Source organism: Monodon monoceros, unplaced genomic scaffold (genome assembly GCF_005190385.1).
Source record: "Monodon monoceros isolate NGI ecotype Baffin Bay Population unplaced genomic scaffold, NGI_Narwhal_1 Super_Scaffold_10, whole genome shotgun sequence".
NCBI lineage: Eukaryota > Metazoa > Chordata > Mammalia > Artiodactyla > Monodontidae > Monodon > Monodon monoceros.
In genome coordinates this window covers 53,117,124-53,136,010 of record NW_021703766.1, presented here as the reverse complement: position 1 = coordinate 53,136,010, position 18,887 = coordinate 53,117,124, and the positions used below count along the sequence as shown (strand labels likewise).

The following is an 18,887-nucleotide window of genomic DNA, read 5'->3' as shown; positions in this document are numbered from 1 at the left end:
GGTGCATAACGAAATACGTAGGAGAAAATATCTGGGACCTGGGATTTATTTTTAAAATACTCAGCAAAAATAAAAGGGGGGGGAGAAGGATGAGGGACAGGTGAAAAAATGTGGTAAAACTTTAAAAAAACTGCTGAATCTGGATTTGGTACTATTTTCTCTGTTGTTTGAAATTTGACAATCAAAAAACATTTACTGGAAAGAAAACTAGCACCTATCTCAGATGTGCTTTGTGAAGACTCAAGGAATGCACACAAAACACTTAGCAGGCTGGCATACAGCAGGGTTTCTCAACCTTGGCACCACTGACCCCTGGGGCTGGGCCATCCTCTGCGGTGGGGAAGGGCCTGGGCAGCGCGGGATGTCGGGCAGCATCCCTGGTCTCTCCCCCACTAGCTGCCTGCAGCACTCCCTCCACCAGTCGTGACAACCAAAAATATCCCCAGACATTTGTCCCCTGGTAAGAACTGCTGCTCTAGAGTAACCATTAGAAGAATAGCTTTTAAAATGCCTGTAGCACCTCACCTCGGACAATTGAGGCCCTTGTTATTTCACCACCACCACTGGCAGACATTTAATGAAAACTTAAAATACATCAAGCACTGTTCTAAACGTTTTCCACGTACTAACCTATTTAATCCTCGCGACACCCCTCTGAACTGCTAAATTAAAAATTATTCCCATTTTTTTCCTTTTCTTTTTTTTTTTGCCAAGCCGCGCAGCTTGAAGGATCCTGGTTCCCCAAGCAGGGACTGAACCCTGGGCCCACAGCAGTGAAAGTGCCGAGTCCCAACCACTGGGCCGACAGGGAATTCCCTATTCCCTTTTATAGATGAGAAAACTGAGGCAGAGACAGTATTAATAACATAGAAACCTGGCCTCTCAACCAGTGGACCACATTTTAAGAAACATGGTGCCCCAAACACCCCTGAGATAATGCAATCCAGCCACCGCCTCTTACTGGCTGGGGAGGTGATCTCTTTGCAGCTCACTTTCCCAAGTATAAAACCACAAGCTACCACGATAACCGAACAAGGTCATCACTTACTGAACGCCTTCTCTGAGGCAGCCACTTAACATGCCAATTCCACTGCAACTTCTCAACCAGGTAGATGCTGCTTCCTCATCATTATTCCTTACAGATGAGGAATCTGGACCCCAAAAAGGGGAAGGCACTGGTGCAGGGCACAAAGGGAGCAAACCCGTAGAGTTGGGATTCAAATCTCAGTCATCCTTGATTTCTTCCACATCACTCACCACAGTGCATCCAATCCATCAGCAAATCTCAACAACCCTCCTTTTCAAGATACCACCAATCTCACCGCTTCCCCCTACCTGCCTGCCAGCGCTGGTCCCGGCTGCTCTGCAATGGCATCCTGGTAAGTCTATCTGCTCCTGCCCGGCCCCTACTCGGCAGTCAGAAGTCAGAACATGTCATTTCTCTACGCAAAGCCTTGAACTGGCTCCCCCACCTCACCAGAGCCTTTGCCCTACTGGTCCACAGGCCTCACCTGATCTAGCCCGGGATTAGTCCTCACCTGCCACCACTTTGCCAGTCACTGTGCTGCAGCTACCACGCTGGCCTTATTCTCTGAACTCACTGAGCACGCTCCCATCTCAGGGAGCCAGCACGCACCTGGCACTCCTTACGTATTTCCTGAACAAATAATTCCCCTTCAGCCTTCAGTGCAATAAAAGTAACAAATAAGCAAAAAGCAAAATTAAATTACTTGAAAATGTTAAAAAAAAAAAAAAAAAGGGCACTTCACCACCATCCTCAGGCTCCTACCACTTTTCCCTCTCAATCTCTACCTTGCAACCCAGTGACTACGGTATACAGAATAATGGCCTCCCAAAGATGTCCATATCTTGAGCCCTAGAAGCTGTATGTCACTTTACATGGCAACAGGGACTTGGCAGGTGTGATCAAGGTTAAGGACCCTGAGATGGGGAGAGAATCCTGGATTACTCAGGTGGGCCCAATCTCATCACATGGATCCTTAAAATCAGAGACCCTCTCCCGGCTGGTCAGAAGGAGATGTGACTACAGTAGAACGGTCACAGAGACGCAACGCTGCTGGCTTTAGAGATGGACAAAGGGGCCACAAGCCAAGAAATGCAGGCAGCCTCCAGAACCTGGAAAATGGTAAAGACATGGATTCTCCTCTAGAGCCTCCAGGAAGGACTATAATCCTGACAACACTGTGACTTTAGCCCAGTGAGACCTGTGTCAGACTACTGATCTCCAGAACTGTAAGATAATAAATCTATGTTCTTTTAAACCACTACATTTACCTCAGGACTTTCCCATAGAGGGCTTCTCGCAATCTCATCACAATGGACAGTTTGGGTGGATGATTCTTTGCTGTGGAGGCGGTCCTATGCATTGTACGTTTAGCAGATCCCTGACCTCTATCCACTAGACGCCAGTAGCACTTCCCCAGTTGTGACAAGCAAAAATGTCTCCAGATGTTGCCAATGTCCCCTCGTGGGCAAAAATCACCCTGGGTTGAGAGCTAGTGCCATTATTTGTCTCCTCTCTCTTCCTGGAAGGCTCTTCCCCATCTACTTTTGGGAGCTGACTCCTTCTTCTGGTCTTAAACTCTGCATCCTCGGAGGGGTTTTTCCCTGACTGACCGTCTTAAAATGAATCTTCCCCACCCCACTCTGTGCTTGCTGGGTACTCTGCCCAGAAAGCCTCAAGGCTCCTTCCCCTGCCCCCTTCAGATCTTTGCTCAGACACCACCTTCTCAGCAAGGCCTTCAATGACCACTCTGAATCCGCATCCTCCACCCGCTTCCTTTATTTTTTCCATAGTACTTATCCCCATCTAACATAATATGTATTTTCCTTATTGTCTTGTTTATTGTCTTTTTCCCCTCACTACAAGGTAAGCTCCACAAGGCCAGATTTTGTCTTTTTCCCTGTTGTATACCTGTGCCTAGAACAGTGCCCAACACAGAGCAGAGGCCCAATAATTTTTACTGACTCAGTATCACAACATCCTGCTGTTTCCTGTCCACCACGTCTCATACGTGTGAACAATGTATTCGGTTCCGATTCACATCGGTCTCTTGTATAACAACTGGCATCACCATGAATCACATCCTCAGCACCACAGCTGATGTGTGGCAGGTGTCTATTGAACCAACGAATTCCTACAACAGCCCTATGAGTTAGACAATCGCCTCTATTTGAGAGAAGAAGAAACCGAGACTTGGAGAGATTAACTTGCCCATGTCAATCAGCAAGAAGTGGAAGAGCCAGGAGCTCACCCTCTGCCTGTCTGACTACTGAACTAGAGTCACAGAGCCGGGACCTCAGAGGCTGGGGGCTGGGCCAGTGCAACCCACTCAATTTTATAAACGGGGAAATTGAGGCCCAGATGCGAACTCTTCAGTCACCACCCCCCATAACTACAGCTAGCATTTATTGGACCCTTACAACAGACCAGACGCCATTCTACGTGACTCGTATTATTAACTCGTTCAGTCCCTCACAACCACCCAATGAGACCGGGACTATTATTAGACCAGTTTACGGAAAACAGAGGCCCAGATCCGTGAGGTAATCGGCACAAGGTCACTCGGCGGGTGAGAGGCGGGGCTGGGATGAGCAAACCCTAGAACCCTACCTCTTCTCAATCCCTCGCCGGATGGCCTCAGGGCCCTAAGCCCCCTCTCCCCTCACCAGAAATGTTAGCCCGTTTAGTACACTGCCCACCCCCCACGCAATGGGAGGCTCCCAGAAGAGGGGCGACTTTCCACCTCGTAATTTGCTGCTCAATTTAGCTAGCTGCTCCCTTGGGAATGGGCTTCCGCCTCCCTCTCCCCTTCGGGGGTCTACACCACAAGTGGAGGCGGGTGGGAGAGCAGGAATTAGAAAGTCAGCTTTCACATCTCAGTCCCCATTTGGAGGGTATACCCCACAGCGCTGAGCCCCAACAGGGAGAAAACCTACCCGGGTCCCCATCAACCAGGCGGCCCCTCCCCAACTCGGAGCAAGTCACGCGCCCACCCCATCCCCAAGGGGCCATTCAAGGGCCGCCGCCAATCACCGAGCCCTCCCCTCGCCTCTCCCCGACCCAGTCGTCCAAGCCCCTGCTGGGCCGCGGTCCCCAAGGCCCGGGACCCTCCAAGCTTGCCCTCGCCCCCGCGCGCCGCTGGGCCGACACCCAATCCCGGGCGCCGTCTCACTGAGTCCGGGGACCGAGAGAGATGAGAGTGGAACGCTGATTGGCCGCCGCCCCCTTCCGCCACTCTCGGCGAACACTGAACCCTCTCCGCGAGGGACGCCCGTGCTCCCAGGTCCCCCTTCCCGTCTTCCCCAAGTCCCCCGTTGCCTCCGGACCTGAACATCCTCGTTGCGGAGCTCGTCTATGAGCACCGCGATGGGGTAGAGCGAATCGTCGCCGTCGGCCGCCGCCATATTGGCTCCGTCCTGCTCCTGTCAGACTGTGGCCAGCGCCTTACTAAAACGGGGGTAGGCAGGGCCTGGGCTGGGAGGAGGAAAAGAGGGCGTGGGGACGCCCGAGCCACTTTACAGGGGCTGCCCCACAGTTATTGCCCAATGACCGGGCCAAGCCTGCGTTTCTTTGGTCCGAACAAATGAAGTCCCGCCTACGGCCTATTTGCCATTGGCCGAAGGGACATTAAGTTTGCCAGAGCCTCGAAGAGGGGGAGGAGGAAACGGAAGTACGTAGTATCTTAGCGACAAAGATTGTGCCCGCCTACGTCGCCGCTAACAACGGCCTAGACGAGCAGTTGTTTCTAGCCAATGAGGGGCAGGATTGGGAGGTGGCGAAGCCCGTTCTCCGAGTCCCGGGGAAGCTTCTGCTAGTGCGTCGCTAGGAGTGCTTGACGTCATGATCGGGGGTGGGGAACCAGTACAGTCTGCAGGTTTCGGCTTGGGAGGCAGTGGCCCCCTCCGGCTGGCAGGCGGACTCCCAGAGCCTTTGTGCGGGAGGAGGAGTGAGTCTTTCATTTCTGCCTTATTATGCCGAGGCCCAGAGAAGGGTGGCGACTTGCCTTACTCTCTGGACAAAACTCACGCCCCTCAGGTTGGTATGTGGATCTGCTTACCGAACGCACGTCTCCCACCTCCCCTTTTTACTCTTCAGCGGTTCTGGAAAATTAGCTACCTGAGCATATCATGCTTTTTCATGCCAACAAGTCTTTGCCCAAACCGTACGTTCTATTTGGAGAGCAGTTCCTAGTAAACTGTCCGATCTCTACGTAAATATCTCCCTGACTTCCTCTCTTTAGGCTTGGTCCTCAAGCCCCAGAGCCACATAATCAATCTCGCTCGTTCGCTCGCTCTCTCAAAATTCCTTTCCCTTGGCTGGGGCTGTGACCATACACTGGAGTCTGTCGCCTCCCACAGCGTGAGAGCAGCGTTGGGGCTGACGAATCTCTGTTCCTTGCCTCACTCAACACAGCCCCTCACCCGCAATTTTAGAACCACGCTAACAGAGTTGGGGGATGGGGAGGCCTGGAATGCACCTTCCCCCTTATCGTGTCACTTCAAGGGCACAGCTGAGCTAGGACTCCAGGACAGGTCCAGGCATCTTTTCCAAAGACCCCTTACCCACTCCAGTTAGGAAACTACTCCCTATAAAAGGGGCTGGGGTGGGGGGAGACGTTGCCTATTTCAATCCTTGCCCTCCTTATTCCAAGGATCTTCCCCCAACCCAACCCTGCTAGCCCACTGAGACTACAGGTTCCTTAGGTAAGGATGCACTTTAAGTACCTTAGAATTTTATTTGTCAGTTATACCTCAGTAAAGCTCCCCACCCCCCCAAAAAAAAAGTCCCAAGTGTGCCTTGCAGAGATAGTCTCTGCATTGGACAGATGCAGTCAGCAGCTTGATTCTGGTCAGACTCTTCAAAGAGCAGGCCCTGACCGTGAGCATCTAAATGAGTGACCCAGACAGTTCTCTCAGCACTGCAATTTGTTTCTACAGTTCACATCCTAAAAGAGGGATGTCCAAGTGGCACAGTAAACACCTGTGTGCCACTTGGACACAGTGGCAGCAGTCCAGGTCCCTGGCCAGTGATGAGAACAATCACATCTGCTTTCTATTCTTGCAGAGCTCGCACTAAGACTAACCAGCCACAGTGGCCCAGGGGACACCTTTAGGTTTCAGCTTACTTAAACCATCAGTATAGTCAGACCATGCATTTAGGGAAGAGTCTCAGAGAACTGAGGGTTGGTAGTGCCAGTGGCTTTGGGTACAGTGTAGAGCTTAAAATTTCCCCCAAAGGGATAGGTACCACTTATTCTTGTAAAGCCAGGATGTTGCTGGAGCCAGTCTGGGTTCATTCTTGAATAAGTGCGTTGCATGAGATGCAGGACTTTGGGGGCCCTTCCTACCTTGCTGGTAGTGGAGTCCAAGCTGATTCATCCCCAGATTTGGAATATCAAGCCAGAGAGTCACAAGGCTTCTACAGATCAGGCTTCAGTTTTGAGGCGCATTTACTAGCAAGCTAATTACTGCTTTTTAAAAGCAGTGCACCTGTTAGTAGTGTCAGAGTGGCCCTGAGTTCATAAAGCAATGGGGACTTTTAGGTGGAGGCTGCATCCCTTTGCCAGAGGCTGTAACCGACAAAATCATCAGGACATTATCTCCCATGTCCCAGGAGTCTAGTAAGGGCTGAGCCTCCTTTGGATAACGGGGAGTCAAAGACAACAGTTTTTCCTTCACTGCTGGAAGGATTGAGCATTGTAATCTGAGTCCCACTGAGTCCCATTAAACTTTCGCTGGAAAACAGGACTTGAATTTGGTCAGGTTATATCAGCTGCCCCTACTGGCAGAGATGTGATGACAAGTTAGACAGGGCTGTGGAGACTGGGGCCTCGCGCTTGCCAACAAAGAGAACATCATTTATATAATGAAAACTTTGTACATCAGAGGTTAGTGGCACTTGATTGAAATCCTCACCCACCCTCTGTTACCTCTGGTGACAAGTAAAAAGGTAGTTTGTCTCACTAACACTTGTCTACCAGCATCTCACCCTTCCTGGAACACTCACCTCTGGCCCTTGTGGGATAGGGAAACACAAGCATGTAACACAACAATTCCTGATATATTCTGATGTGGAATGTTGAATTTTTCCAAAGGATCCTGCTGTGGTCTGTTTGTGTGCACTCAAAATTCAAATATTGAAACCGAACCCCCAAGGTGATGGTATGAGGAGATGGAGCCTTTGCCAGGTGATTAGGTCATTGAGGGCAGAGCCCTCATGAATGGGATTATAATGACCTTTCAAAAGAGGCCTGAGAGAGCCTTGCCCCCTTATGCCTTGTGAAGATACAACAAGAAGTCTGCAACCCAGAAGAGGGCCCTCACCTGACCATGCTGACACCTTCATCTCAGAATTCCAGCCTCCAGGAGATATAAATTGATGTTTATGAGCCACCCAGTCTGTGGACTTTTTTTTTTAATAGCAGCCCAAACAGACTGAGATAGACCCCCAACTACCTCATTGCTTTAGCGTCCCTCTGCAGTTGTGATAATGCACTAAGGTTGTTCGTTGTATGGCTCAGTCACTACCCTATCCTCATTGCCAAGACTTCCAAGAAATGTAAAGGGTGTAAGATTTTACCCCATTTGCAAACCAAGTTACTTGCCAGTTTCACAGATGCTGGCACAAGACGTGAGACGCCTGGGACTGAGACAGAATATTATTATTTGTGGCACAAAAGGCAGCAAGAGCTTCAAGTTCACACCTGTTCCCACTGCTCCCACAAGCCCCGTGGGGGCCATGCAAAGAGGTCCCAGTGGATGCTGCACACAAAGTGGGGTTTCGTGTCACAGATGGATAACATTATGCTTAAGAAATCCTTATCTTTTAATGTGGATTATAAGTACACCAACCAACCTTTCCCTCTGAGGAAGGCATTCTCTTTATTATATTAGTCAGGTAATGAATCTGCCCTTGCCCCCAAGACAGACACGACTGCTATCTTCCAAGGCTGTTATACAAAAACCCTTTCAAAATAGTCCAGAACAGAAGCTGATATAAGACATGAAAAAAAAAAAATTGAGAGGCTCATGGAGAACTGTCTCCTGATAAGGTGCACCTTCCCCTTCAACTTTTGGGAGGAAGTGAGTAAAAAGATTCATTGAAGATTTCTGATACCAAGACTGACCCTGGTTGTGTGGTGCTGTGCGATTGTTAAAAGACTGGACAAGTAAGAAAGAGACAGATTTATCAGGAGACTTTGTGGACGAGGTGACATTAACCTGGGTGAGCAGTGAGAGGTGAGAGCAAATGAAAAGAAAGAATAATGTCACATATTCTGAATAAACTGAAATTTGCTGGCTTATCAGAAGAATGTATGATTCACTGTCCACACATACAACAAGTCAATTCTGGATGGATTGCTGATCTAAATTTTAAAGCTAAATAAAAATTTTAAAGTAAAACAAAGGCAAACATCTCTTGTCGTCTTGGAATGGGAAAATATTTCTTAAACAGAATAATAAACATTATAAAGGAGGAAATACTAAGTTACATTAAAATTAAGGCTTTCTCCTCTTTGACACACACACACACGCACACAGGAAGACAGAGAGAACATGAGATAAAGGAAATCAAGAACGGCATCATGTCCAGCAGTTATATAGAACTACTACAAATCAATAAGAAGAAGGCAACACAATAGAAAAAAATGGATAAACTAAGCTAAAACATACATTTCAAAGAGGTTTCCCAGTAAAGAGAAATAAATATGTGAAAATATGCTCAACTTCCATAACAGTGAAGGAAATAAAATTACTACTTGATACCATCACATACCAATCAGAAGTCCAAAATAAAAATGAAAATAAAAAATTGGAAGTGTTGACAACGATGTGGGTAAACCAAGAATCTCCTACACTGCTGGTGAGTGTGGAAATTGGGCCATTTTCCAAACCTCTTTGGCACTGTCCCTAAAAGGTAAAGATGTAAATCTGTCACCCAACAATTCTGTTATTACATATATAGCCAACAGAAATTAGTATGCGCCTCATCAAAACATGTTCTCAATTTACATAGCAGCACTATTCCTAATAGTCCCAAACTGAAAACAACCCATATGCCAACTAACGGTGGAATGATTAAAGTAATCGTTTTATATTCACATGAGAGAATCCTACACAGCAATGCAAACGAATGATCAATAACAACACCCAGCAATAAATTCACAAACAGCATGAGAAATGACAAAAGCCAAATACAAAAAAAGTTTATGCTTCATCACTTATTTTACATAAAATGCAAACAATCTAAAGTGATGTATACTGTTGGATGTCAGAGCAGTGGTTACCCTGAGGAATAGTGAATAGGAAGGAAGAGCAGAGAGCTTCTGGGAGCCTGACAATATTCGATTTACAGATCTAGGTACTGAGTACCAAAATGTGTTCACTCTGAATTTTCATTGAGCTCTGCACGTATAAACTGTGCATGTGTCTTTACATTTTTAAAATACATATTGCCAATCAAAAAGATAGGATACACTGTCAGAATGACTATCATCAAAAAGATCACTCCTGGGCTTCCCTGGTGGCACAGTGGTTAAGAATTCGCCTGCCAATGCAGGGGACACGGGTTCGAGTCCTAGTCCGGGAAGATCCCACATGCCGCAGAGCAACTAAGTCGTGTGCCACAACTACTGAGCCCGTGTGCTGCAACTACTGAAGCCCCCAGGCCTAGAGCCCGTGCTCCACAAGGGAAGCCACCGCAGTGAGGAGCCCGCACACCACAACTAAGAGTAGCACCTGCTTGCCGTAACTAGAGAAAGCCTGTGGGCAGCAACGAAGACCCAACGCAGCCAAAAATAAATAAATAAATGAAATTTATTAAAAAAAAAAAATCACTCCTGGGTACATATCTGAGGAAAACGAAAACACTAATTCAAAAAGATATATGCACCTCAATGTTCATAGCAGCATTATTTAAATAGCCAAGGTACGGAAGCAAATTGAATTACCAACAGATGAATGGATAAAGAATATTGTGATATAGATATAGATATATATGTTCACACACACAATGGAATACTCCTCAGCAGTAAAAAATAATGAAATTTTGCCATTTGCAACAACACGGATGCACTTGGAGAGTATTATGCTTAGTAAATATGTCAGACAGAGAAAAAGAAATACTACATGATATAACTTATATGTGGAATCTAAAAAATAGAACAAACTAGTGAATATAACAAAAAAAAAAACAGGGACTTCCCTAGTGGCGCAGTGCTTAAGAATCTGCCTGTCAATGCAAGGGACACAGGTTCGAGCCCTGGTCTGGGAAGATCCCACATGCCATGGAGCAACTAAGCCCGTGCACCACAATTACTGAGCCTGCACTCTAGAGCCTGCAAGCCACCACTACTGAGCCCAAGTGCCACAACTACTGAAGCCCAAGTGCCACAACTACTGAAGCCCACACGCCTAGAGCCCATGCTCCGCAACAAGAGAAGCCACCACAAGGAGAAGCCCGGGCACCATAACAAAGAGGAGCCCCCGCTCACCACCACTAGAGAAAGCCTATGAGCAGTAACAAAGACCCAACGCAGCCAAAAATAAAACAAACAAATAGATTAAAAGAAAAAAAAAGAAACAGACTGAAAGATACAGAGGTTACCAGTGCGGAGAGGTAAAGGGGCAGAGGGTAGGGGATTAAGAGTTGCAAACCACTATGTATAAAATAAATAAGGTACAGGGATATATTGTACAGCACAGGAAATACAGCCAATATTTTATACTAACAATAACAGGAGTATAAATTTTAAATACAGTGAATCATTATGTTGTAGATCTGAAACTTATATAATATCATAAATATTACAGAATATACCTCAATTTAAAAAAAACTAAATTAAAAAAATAAAAAGTGGAAACAGTTAATAAGTAAATAAACAAGTAAACAAATAAATTCCTCTTTGGAGCCTTCTGAAAAAAAAGATGAGATACAGAAAATAGATTATTGTTGCAACATCCTCATATTGTAAAACTGGCACTGTGATTAGCTTCTAAATATATGCTGTAATTTCGGGGTAAAGCTAACAAATAATGAGTATACAACTTTTCAAAGAAAAGATATGAATTATAATGTAGAATTATATTTAAAAATTAATAGAAAAGAAGTTAGCATAGATAAACTAAGAAAATACCCTAGGGGGGACTTCCCTGGTGGTACAGTGGTAGAAAATCTGCCTTCCAATGCAGGGGACGCGGGTTCGATCCCTAGTCAGGGAACTAAGATCCCACATGCTGCAGGGCAACTAAGCCCGCGCGCCACAACTACTGAACTCGCGAGCCTCAACTAGAGCCCACGTGCTGCAAACTACAGAGTCCACATGCCCTGGAACCTGCGTGCCACAACTAGAGAAGAGAAAACCCGCAGGCCACAACTAGAGAGAACCTCGTGCACCGCAACAAAGGTCCCGCATGCGGCAACTGAGACCCAACACAGCCAAAAATAAATAAGATAAATTAATTTAAAAGAATACTCTAGGGCTTCCCTGGTGGCACAGTGGTTGAGAGTCCGCCTGCCGATGCAGGGGACACGGGTTTGTGCCCCGGTCCGGGAAGATCCCACATGCCGTGGAGCGGCTAGGCCCGTGAGCCATGGCCGCTGAGCCTACGCCTCTGGAGCCTGTGCTCCGCAACGGGAGAGGCCACAGCAGTGAGAGGCCCGGGTACCGCAAAAAAAAAAAAAAAAAAAAAAAAAAAGAATACTCTATTATTATACTATCAATTATAGTATTAAATTTACATAAACTAATTTTTAAATTTTATTATTTATTTATTTTATTTCTTTATTTTTGGCTGCACTGGGTGTTCGTTGCTACGCACGGGCTTTCTCTAGTTGCGGCGAGCGGGGGCTACTCTTCGTTGCGGTGCGCAAGCTTCTCATTGTGGTGGCTTCTCTTGTTGTGGAGCTCGGGCTCTAGGCATGTGGGCTTCAGTAGTTTTGGCTCGCGGGCCCAGTAGTTGTGGCTCATGGGCTCTAGAGCGCAGGCTCAGTAGCTGTGGCGCACGGACTTAGTTGCTCTGCGGCATGTGGGATCTTCCCGGACCAGAGCTTGAACCCGTGTCCCCTGCATTGGCAGGCGGATTCTTAACCACTGCGCCACCAAGGAAGCCCAGCATAAACTAATTTTTTAATCAAAAATTTTTATTATATTCTTGAATGTTTTTTCGAGATATGGCCAAATAATAGAATTAAAGTAGGAAAATGAAAAAACATTTCCTGGACTGTTAAGAAGCAACTAGCATGGCAATATACTCCTCAGATAACATACACTTTGAAATTTGTCATTGTAATTAGTACTATTTTAAATTTTTCTTAATGTACAACTTTCCAGTATACTGACTGATGGATAACAAACATGACTGACTTTATATGTGTATATATGTGTGTGTATATATATACACACACACATACATACATATATATATGTGGATCACAGACCCATATATACACATTTGTAGGTATGTGTCTACCTATATATTTTTCTTCTTCCTTTGTGATCTAGTTTCTGGTAAATATTTAAGTGTCTCATGTGAAATAAAAATATTGATTTCTCTCAGTGATACAAGGTTCAATCTATATATCAATCTGGTCAAAATAACTCTTTTGCTTTTCAACCTGTTGAATTCTCAATACTGTCATTGGCTTCAGAATATCAATACAGAGAAAACCATATAAAAATCTCTCCTAATTTTGAGGCAATATCCACATTGCTGATTTAAAATCAAGGAGCCCCAGGGAATTCCGTGGCAGTCCCATGGTTAGGGCTCTGCGTGTCTGCTGCAGGGAACCCGGGTTTGATCCCTGGTTGGGAAACTAAGATCCCACAAACTGAGTGGCGGGGCAAGAAAAAAATAATCAAGGAACCCCAAACTACAAATTCCACATACACAAAATGGATCCATGTCTTTCCCTTTCAAATGGTTCTTCCTGCAATGCTCTGAATTTAATGGAAGTCTCCAGCAGAAACTAATTTCATCGCTTTAGGGACACAAGCAATACCTATAAACCTCTTTCTTGACAACCTGCCCAAGTCATCTTCACAAAAGAGAAAAATGTGCCTTCTACAGATCCCAATTCCCTGCTATTCACATCTTTTTTAATTGTCACAATCACCCGATATTACTTCAAAATATGGTAAAATGCAATTTTATGCTCTCCTTTGCTGACTCCAGTTCAATCTGGTCATTTCTACCTGAGAATGTTTAAACATGCTCACCTCCCTATATAACGTATCATTTCAAATACATAACTGCCGTCTCTCTAAGGACATAATGGACAAAAACTCATGACCGGCTCCCAAAAGCTTGACTCAAGGACTGAATTTCCCCTCCAGCACTATTGTCTTCAGTTTCAGTAATGATCTGCCATACGCTCTTCCATTTTCACAGACGTTTTCTTAATATTCCGTGTCTACTACATTTTTCAGAAATGTGCTGTGATACATTTAAGTTACATACGCTCCTACACTTCTCCAAAAGATCCAGATTGTTTCAGGACCTGAGGTTTATTATTGCATAAATTCTGAGCTCCTCCAGTAAAAGTACTAGTAAAACTTCCATAAGTATTTACATGATAATTATACATTTAACTACAATTACTATTATAACATTGTTTACTTTGAAGAAGATGCTCCCATGTCCTGCTTACCATCCTCTGGTAAGCCACTCACAATGTCACTAAGGACTCTGAGAGAAGTGAGTGAATTACCAAATGAATACAGTCCAAATACACACATTTTTACATTTTTCTCATAGGATTAGGAGAATTTTTATTCCTTACCCCAGCAAAGCAGAGCCTGGACATTCTGGAGTCACAGCTCATGAGCTGAAAAGGTCTGACAGCTGGGAAACATGAACTATTTATTGCAGAGGTTTTCAAAAAGAAAAACTCAATACTGTTAAAAGAAAAGACAAAATAATATTATTGATGAAGGAAAGGGTGTTGAAATAGATAAGGTGCTCACCAGCAGAAGGACAGTTTTGGTGGCTCTGGACTCAAGGGAGGATACGGAGGAGACACTGATCCTATGAATGTTTTGGACCCTCTGCTTATGCCTGTACAGGATGAAAACCGTGGAGCCACTGGCCAGGATCATGAGCACAAAACATAAGACATCAGGGAAGGATAGCAATGCTGCATACAATGCATCTCTGGTTTGGTCGTGACAAACAGCAGAACAGTGTCTGAAACTTTTTCTGTTCGTGATGCTCTTGTTTCTCAATATTCTACTCATGTACATAGGATAAATGACATTTACCAACATGTTCAGGATCCAGCACAGGATAACTGGAGGAACAAAGCACCTGTGAGCGTTCACTTTAAGCTTTGCCCACCTGGAGGTCCGGGGACTGATCTGATGGCCTGGAAGACACTCAAGAGGCAGGTGGTGCCAATGGACATTCCCCTGCCCACCGCACGGACATACGGGAAAAATCTGCAAGTAAAATCACTGTCCATGTGGTGCCACCCAAAATTTCTCACTGTGGGATCCAGTAGAAAACAGAACGAAGATGTTGGCTGTTATCACATTCCTGACAATAAAATCTATGGTCCTCAGCCTACACCCAGTGCAATAAAGCAAGAAATAATGGTAAAGAATACAGAAATTCCCCAGGATTCCAAATATAGTCTGTAATAAAAAGGTCGTTCCTACTGCCAAATGCCTCGCAGCCATGCTGTCAGGTCTCAACGACTGATGCTTGTCTTCTGAGCTAGAGGATCCTGAATGAAAATATGAGGCGTGGACCACAGGTACCAGGACAACTGAAATCCAACATTCTCCACTTACCAATAATTCTTACTTTGAAGTAATTACTTAAGTTTTCCTGTCATGTAAATGCTTCCAAGGGTTGAACGTATATCCATTAAAGAACACTTGCAATGTACAGATCACTAGGATGAAACCACACATGCGTTAACTTCTTTATTCCTCACAAATTCACGAGTCAGACGCTATTATATTCCTTATACAGATGAGGCAAACTTCGGCACTGAAAGGTGAAGTGTGTCCTCTAAATTCACTCACTGGTTAGGGGCAGATGGTTAGTGGGGATTTGACCCTGGCTGGGGTGCACTGAATCCAGAATACACTCAAATACTGGTCACCTGTGTTCCTCCAATAAGCCAGATATAAATTTAGTTTTGCTTTTGCACCTTGTCATTTCAATTTATATTGGTGGCATTTTATTTTAAAATTTTGGTAGTGACATGTTTCCACGTATTGAAAAAGACTTACTCTATATGCAAATACAAACTCTGAAAAAAGCTTTAGAGATTCAACTAAATGTAAATGTACTGACTGCAGTATAACTGCAGGAACCTGCCCCCATGACAAGGTGGATTTAATGAATACAAGAATGGCTCAATATTAGGATGGAAACTGAAAGACTCATTTACTTTCATTCCTGGACGAAAGTACAATGGCACAAGTCACAGGAACTATGGGAAAGGAAACACTGATACCTGATAAATAAGTGCATGGTAGAAACAAAATTATCATTAATTTCAGATATGTATATATATTTATTAATACCTGAGTCAAATAAAAATATTAGCAGTACGGCAAGATTTGTGAAAGATATGAAACTACAAGACACATGCAAAATCGAATGTTATGGTGAGCCACTTGTGTACTGGATAAATGACATACATTTTTTTGATCGGTATTATAATATTTAAAAGCAGCACAAATATCACAAGATATTTCAGAGCCTAAAACTGGTATCTGAAACATATAAAGTTCCACTTCTCTTAAATTCTGCTTCCCTAACTTTACGTGGGAAGAGCCTCTCCATAATTAATAGAGACACAATTATTAAACCTACTCAGCACTTCATACAGCAGTAGTTACAGAAAACGTTTATAATATATTACAGCAACGGCTGCTAAACACATTGTTTTTGCAGAGGATCAGATGATTCCTACAGATTCATCCTACTCTTTGTTACAAGTCTAGAGTACTATGGCCGTACTTCTCAACCTAAAAACTATGTCTATGATTCCTGAAAAGTAGACTGAAACAGCAGATGGACTGGGGAAATACAGTCCTTAAGCACATGAAAAATCAGATGTCATTATCACTTGGATTAAACCACAAAAATCAGTTAGCGAGGATTACATACATTACATTAGGAGCCACCAGGGATTGGTGAAGGTCTAGGACACCGTCTCCGTCTACTATCTCAGTTCACACCTCAGGATTTATCCCACTTTCCTGCATGGCTTTGGTGCTGGACCAGGTTCATATACAGGACATTCCCTTTGTCCAATATGTTCACTTACCAGATTCCTGATACAAATCCTTCCTTTATAGATGCTACTTCTCATACGAGAAGTACAGAGAAAACTATCAACTTCTTCCTGCTGCCTGGATGGTGGGCTCAGTGCGAAGGTCAAAGCAATCAGTATACATGCAAGAGGGGTAGCTCCACCCTGAGATGAGTTTGTGATCCTGTGACCTCCCCTCCCCTCAGAACTGCAGTTACCACTTCACCTGGAGCAGTACTGGCAGGAACAGGCTTGGGAGCTGTGATTATTTTTGAAAACAGTTTCCCAGTTGCTAATTACCAAGGACAATTATAAGTTTCTAGCCAATATGTCTTAAGAGGCTGTCGGAGGATTTGTGACAAGCCACTTACTTTCCATGATCTCTGGAGGCAGACAGGGCGCACATGTAGGGAGCAGGAAGTACTTAGGTAAGAGACTGGCTGTAAGTATGTGTCTCAATGGAGGTTCTGCTTCACTGAGAAATTCTGCCCAAGAGAGTTCTTTCCTAATTTTATACAACTGAGCTAGCTGCACCATCAATTAACAAATCAGCAAAGAAATGGAATTTGTCCAAATATCTGAGAAGGTTTTCAAAACAGATACAAGTAAAAAAACAGATACAAGTAACAAGAAGTGCGATGCCAACACTCTACATTAGATATCACTGCACTTATTTGCACAACTCAGTATCAGTGAATATGTAAATTGTTAGGAAAATAAACTTCACTGATACTGAACTACAGTAGTTTTAGAAGCAGAAGTAGATAATATCCATAGAAGAAAGAGAGAAGGTTCCAGAAGAGACCCTTGCAAATAAAAGCACCAGCATCAGACGGTTTACCAGGGAGATTCCGCTATTCCCATAACTGTCAGATAACCCAATGCTACTCCCTTAATTCAACACCATCAAGAGGTCAATATGGTCCTCTACACTCACTGTTGTGCAAAATTTTCATTAGGGAACTGTGATTGCTTTTTTAATTAAGAAATACATTCCCGGACTTCCCTGGTGGTGCAGTGGTTAAGAATCCACCTGCCAATGCAGGGAACACGGGTTCGAGTCCTGGTCCAGAAGATCCCACGTGCCGCGGAGCAACTAAGCCCGCGTGCCACAACTACTGAGCCTGCACTCTAGAGCCTGCGAGCCACAACTACTGAAGACGGTGCGCCTAGAGCCCATGCTCAGCAACAAGAGAAGCCACCTCAATGAAAAGTCCTCACACCTCAACGAAGAGTAACCCCCGCTCACCACAAGTAGAGAAAGCCTGCGCGCAGCAACGAAGACACAATGCAGCCATAAATAAATAAATAAATAAATGTATTTTTTAAAAAAAGTTAAAAAAGAAATACATTCTGGAAGGGTCAAGGAAAAAATATTGATATGAGTTGAATTTAATTCTTTAGGTTTTACCTACACACAAGTCAACTCTTTGATCCAGGGTCACTATACATTCACTGCCAATTGTTAAGTCAGTTGTTAGAGCCATAATGGAGGACAACCCATCCTATACGCACACGCACACAAATTCATTTACACGCACATGCAGGGTCATTCACACACTCCAACATATAGTCACACACGTTCACATACTTATGCACATACACAATCACTCACGTCCTCATACAGTTTCAACTGCACATTCACAAGCATTAATGCACACACTGAACACATGAAATTTCCCTCTCATGTGTACAGATACTCATAAATATAAACACACACACAGAAACCCAGAATTATACTCTTTCACAAAAGCACAGTCAACATGCACGTGTGTGTGTGAATGACGTGATCTTACACAGAAAAATAGTTGTATCTCCAAACTTCTGGATGCCTGAAAGGGGGAGCCTTCCTACAATTTACATTTCTTCCAACCCTGCAACAATCACAAGGACAATATTTACTATAATGCATAGCACCTAAAATGTGCAGTGAACATTGCCACCTAATGTCAAGACACACTCCGGGAAACGTAGAGTCTTTGGGGGAGTGACTGTGTGAGGGTATGTGATAGAGTGGAGTATGAACAGGCCACAGGGAAAAGGAGCCATAAGGATAAGGGGGTGGTGAAGAGAGCCTGGGGGCAGAGGGTTATAGAGAGTGCAGGGGAAGAGAGAAAGCAGAGAGAAAAAAAAGCAGAGTTTTTAATGTTGGTTAAGTATTAAAGTGCAAGGCCAGGGATTAAAATAGAAGTGGGCAAAGTGGGCAAGGAAGTTAAGATACTGGGAATATGGGGACCTGCGGGATAAGGGGTACAGAGTCATGGGAACAAAAGTTCCAATGGGGATGAGAAGTTAATGGGCAAAAGTGAGCAAAGGTCAGTTGTGGGATGGGTTTCAAAAACACGGTGTACGGAGATGACTTCAGATGGGGTAGGCAGGTCCTGGTAGAAGCTAACAGTCCCAGTGAGATAGAGTGTGGGAAAGGGGATGGAGCCCAGGGGAAATAAGGGGCACAGGACATGAGACAACTGGATGGACAGTGGGCATTGAGTGAACCGAGGAGTCCAGGACAAAGGGTCAGGGACTACAGGGCTGAGGACAAAGGATGCAGCATGTGGACTGGGTCCATGGTGGTGACGATGAGAGGTGAGGGCCA

General features: G+C 44.7%; 1 protein-coding gene across 1 annotated transcript in view; it reads right to left on the bottom strand.

The window, feature by feature from the left end:
* PPP2R1A (protein phosphatase 2 scaffold subunit Aalpha) overlaps positions 1 to 4,565 on the bottom strand; it is a 32,557-nt gene extending 27,992 nt beyond the window's left edge. The window contains exon 1 of the mRNA XM_029242955.1: positions 4,351 to 4,565. Coding sequence (XP_029098788.1) covers positions 4,351 to 4,428 — 78 coding nt within the window. The 5' untranslated portion in view covers positions 4,429 to 4,565. The remainder of the gene's footprint in view (positions 1 to 4,350) is intronic.
* Between the last annotated feature and the right edge of the window lie 14,322 nt (positions 4,566 to 18,887).